General features: G+C 47.0%; 1 protein-coding gene across 1 annotated transcript; it reads left to right on the plus strand.

The window, feature by feature from the left end:
- Window positions 1–245: 245 nt before the first annotated feature.
- BDW47DRAFT_127956 (uncharacterized protein) lies at window positions 246–2,199 on the plus strand (the record flags this gene model as incomplete). Its single annotated transcript, XM_024816787.1, has 2 exons — window positions 246–1,997; window positions 2,053–2,199. 2 exons carry the CDS (start codon window positions 246–248, stop codon window positions 2,197–2,199), a joined length of 1,899 nt encoding a protein of 632 aa, XP_024669579.1.
- Between the last annotated feature and the right edge of the window lie 2,694 nt (window positions 2,200–4,893).

A 4,893-nucleotide genomic window follows, 5' to 3' on the forward strand; every position in this document is an offset into this window, starting at 1 on the left:
GACTGGAATGCATCTCCCAGATCATCAGCCAATTCAACGTGCTGGAACGTCGTTACCTCTCCTGCAGGTATAGTATTGCGGTTTCGCCTGAGCAGGCGGACCAATTTTTCGCCGGCCTTGAGACGGCTTTTCTCAAGTTGTACACCGGAGTACTAGAGTTCCAAGCCAGGGCAGTCTGCCACCTGACAAGACATGCCGTCACGCGGGTCTTCAAGGATATGTTTGAAGTAGACAGCTGGGCAAAGATGGTAGATGGTATCAAAGAGTCAGAGGCTATGTGTCGCAACTTCATCCGAGTCATCGACTCGGAGAAGCTGCACACGGGGTTGGCAGAGCACAAAAGCCAATTTCGTGGCGTACGGAAAGACACCAAACAGATATACACCGCGCTGCTGAAACAAAACTTGGAACAGAAGGAATTGAAGCAGCAAGAAAAGTGGGACAAATTTCTGGCAGCTTTGTTCACCTCCCACTACGAAGATCACAAGGACCGAAATCAGGAGCGAATTGACGGCACTTGTGAATGGTCCACGGCTCATCCGCTGTTCACCGGGTGGAAAGAGAGCGAGACCTCCAGTCTGCTATGGATATCAGCGGATCCAGGCTGCGGAAAATCAGTCCTAGCCAAGTACCTTATTGACCATGTGGTACCAACCACGAATGACCGAACGACCTGCTACTTCTTCTTCAAGGCGGACTCCAGCGAGCAGCAAAGCGCCAATAATGCTCTCTGTGCTATTATTCGCCAATTATTTCTTCAAAGACCCGCCCTTCGTGAAGTGCACCAGTGGGCCTCCGAGAGGTATGCGATCGATGGCAGCCAACTTATTAATTCATTCTCTTCCCTGTGGGATATCCTAATCAAAATCACTTCCACCGAAAGCAAGCAAGTTGTCTGTATCCTGGACGCATTGGATGAATGTGCAGGGGAAGATCGCCCTCAGCTGACCCAGGCGCTTGACAAATTGTACCGCAGTGAACGCCGCAAAGGAACCTTGAAATTCCTAATTACTAGCCGACCTTACGCCTATGTGCAACGTGAGTTTCAATTACTGAAAAATTCTCTCCCCACGATCCACCTCAGTGGCGAGGATGATACGGAAGCGAACAAGATCGAGCGGGAGATTAATTTAGTTGTTCAGAAGAGGGTCGAAGCGATAGGTGGAAAATTGCAATTGGAGTCGCACGAACAGTCTTTTCTCCAGGATCAGCTTTTGCTAATTCCGAACCGAACATATCTTTGGGTGACACTGATATTCGACATGATCGAGAACAGTCTCAGCTACACTAATGGCAAAGTACGTCAAATTATCGAGACGCTGCCACGAACAGTTGATGATGCCTACGAACGAATCTTGAACCAAAGCCCCGACCAAGCAAAGGCTCGAAGGCTTCTTCATGTCGTGGTCGGTGCCACCAGACCTCTGACGGTAAAAGAGATGCGGATTGCACTCGCCGTAGATCTTCGCCTCCAGAAGCACGGCGAATTAGATTTGGAGCCCGAGGGTCGGTTTGCCACGACGGTGAGAAATCTCTGTGGCTTATTTGTGACTATCATCGACTCCAAAATCTATCTCCTTCATCAGACAGCGAAAGAGTTCTTAGTCCCTCGAATTCAGCCGTCCGCATTACCCGACACTAGTAGTGCAACATCTGCTACGAAATTCGCTGGTAAAGAGGGCCACCGTATGGAGACAGGAGACCATTGGAGGCATTCGTTACTCTCTATCGAGTCAAACCGGATTCTCCTGGAGATCTGCTTGTCGTATCTGCTGCTTGATACATTTGAGCATGATGCAGAAAGGGACAAAACTGAGGGACCCAATCAGCATAAGAAGTCTATCAACGACAGAGGCGAATATGATTTGTTAGAGTACACGGCAGAAAACTGGACTATCCACTTCCGCAACACCATGGTCCCGAAGGAAGCATCACTCTTGCCGCTGGCTCGGAAATTATGCGATCCACAATCACCGCGGCTCAAAGTGTGGCTCAGAGTGTGTTGGAAAATGGAAGAAGAGGCCCAAGTTCCCTCGACAGAGCTGATGGTAGCGTCTTACTTCGGCCTTGAAGCAATCGGAGAGCTGCTTCTCCAAGCTGGGGTCCCCGATCTTGATGAGCGAGAACCAGAATCAGAACGCACAGCATTGTCAATGGCAGCAGGAGGGGGAAGCGACCGATTGGTCAATTTGCTACTAGATGCGGGATCAACATCACTCAACTGGCGGGACACAAAAAGGGGTGCTACACCCCTAATATGGGCATCGGAGAAGGGAAACACACGCGTTGTGAGGCTACTCCTAAATCAACAGGGCATTGACTTAGACCTCTGTACTATTGGTAAACGCACACCCCTGTCATATGCGGCAGAGAATGGTCATGAAGATGTTGTGGAGTGCTTGCTGGACAAGGGTGCTTATACACAAGGATTCTCTCAGCGCGGTCTCACTCCGCTTGCCTATGCGGCGTCGAACGGTCACACTAGAATAGTGAAGATGCTCTTACAGACATCAAGTGCCAATGTCACCTTTCAAGATTGGGAAGGGAACACACCGCTTCTGAGAGCTGCTCGAGAGGGCCATGATGCTGTTGTCAGACTGCTTCTTCGAGTACCCGGCGTTGACCCTGACTGTCGAAATAAGCAAGACCGCTCACCACTGTCCTGTGCATCTGAAAACGCTCATTTGCAAGTGGTCCAACTTCTCACCAAAACAAAGGCCGTTGATCTTGACTTCACAGACCGAGTCCATGGCCAAACACCCCTTCTTTGGGCTGCCAAACAGTCTGAGAACGAGGATGTAGTCCAGCACCTGATTGACGCAGGAGCGAAGAATATCGAGTGTCAGGGGACCTGGCCCTATCTAAGTGCATTATCACATGCTTGTGCGCAAGGGAATGACACGACTGTCCGGTTACTGCTAAAGACGGGCCTAGCTAATCCAAACTGCATGTCAGCGTACGGTAGGACTCCGCTTTCTTTCGCCTCAGAGAGTGGCCATACTAGTATAGTGGAGCAGCTTCTGGCCGTTGAATCTGTCAGCCCTGACCTTGCAGATACCACTTACGGTCGAACGCCGTTGTCATGGGCAGCAGCAAAAGGACACATGGTGGTGGTCCAACTGTTGCTGAAAACTGACGCCGTGGACATGTGGTCCAGAGACTTGATGTACAATCGGACCCCTGGGGAGTGGGCTGCATGCAACGGGCACCGTGAGATTGCAGATTGGCTACAGTATACGCAACTTAAAGAATTCACAGACTCCGACGGCTCTAGAAGAAGTTCCAGCCAAGCAGACATGAAAAAAACCCACGTCCCCTTGTTGCAGTTAACTCCTCCTAGCTCAGAGAATCTATTGGCCAGAAATGAAGAACAGGTGAAACTCATCACATATACTTCTATGGTGCAAAAATACCCCTCTGATCACACATCAAATTTTTGAAATCTCCTGTGAACATCAAGCCTTTTTCAGTTTGAAACTGTTTTAGTTACTCATAAATCTCAAAAACCAGTAGGCAAAACATGACTAGAACTAACTATATTCCATAATCAGAATAGTCCTAAACTTTGGAATATAGTAAATGAAGTAGTTATTAATCTATTTATTATAATCTAGTCTTTCTGACTAGTATTAATAGCAGGTAGATTAGATCTTTAGCTTTAACCTGGCCTAGCCATAACAGTTAATCAGAAATCTATATCTTAACCTGACTAGCAGTTGATGATCAGGTTATGATTGAGGTACAATGGTCAGGTTAATCCACTCTATATATATATATTCATGCAAGTATGCTAAGGCGAGTATTTTCATAGTTTTTACTTATAAATTAGCTTACTACAGAGGAATCTCGAGTAGACTAATCTGTTTTAGGCTAGAATTTAGCCTTAATTAGCCCTAGCTCGTTATTTTAGGTTAAAACATGGATTTTGCGGGTTTTCGCCATGAAATTCGCACCGAACCCGCGTTCAGTTCGATCCCTAGAGTTGGCCACTGAAACCGCAACGGTTTGGTCCCGACCCCACTAGAAACCAAACCGAACCACACCGAATGACACTCTAGGTAAAATTAAGCTAATCCTAGAAAGAAGTTAACAGATTCTACTTCAAGAATCCAAACTTATTGCAGATCCTGACCCCCTGCCACCAAACTCAAATTGTTGTGGATTTGGTGCGGTTTGGTGCGGATCTTTTGGTTTGGTGATGACACTCTTCACGCAGTACACAGTAGAGAGAAAAATATATTTTTATTTACCATTCTTTACGTTGTGGTTACCAGTCCAGACTAGGAAGGGCTGAGATGCTGCTATATTCAGTACTTGGCGTTTGCATGGTATAGTCCCGGCCCCCCAAGGTCAAGGATCAAGGATCGACCCAAAATGATAGGCTAGGACTGTACCATAGCCGCCTCCCCGCCCTTGCGGTTTCTATGATGACCGCTATCACATATTCTTGCTAAGACCTTCTCTTTTAACTATTAAACTATTAGACATTCTTGGCAATTCGAAGCATTCGCTGTTTGCGGCAAGTACTCTTGGTGTTACCTGAGCCGCGTGGACGGATCATGCCCTTGAACAATTACATTATTCATAGTATGGGCTCCGCTTTTAGCTTTTAGCGGCTGTTACATCAAGATGTAATCAAGATGTGCCATCACTCATCAGGTTATGCTGTCATTTTTTGCTTATAGCGGACGTTACACCAAGATGTAGTATCAAACCATGCCATTGTCAACATACAAATAATGTAGATCTATTGCAACAGGGGAAAGAGCATAATTTATGGTCCAAAGTATACAAGTAGCCGAGAAACCAATGTATTAATTACCCTAGCGAGTCGTCCCATTGAAACCATATTTCATCTTCCTACGCAATCGGACTTGCAGCGTCTAACACAAT

This window comes from Aspergillus candidus, assembly GCF_002847045.1.
Source record: "Aspergillus candidus strain CBS 102.13 unplaced genomic scaffold BDW47scaffold_44, whole genome shotgun sequence".
Taxonomy (NCBI): Eukaryota; Fungi; Ascomycota; class Eurotiomycetes; order Eurotiales; family Aspergillaceae; genus Aspergillus; species Aspergillus candidus.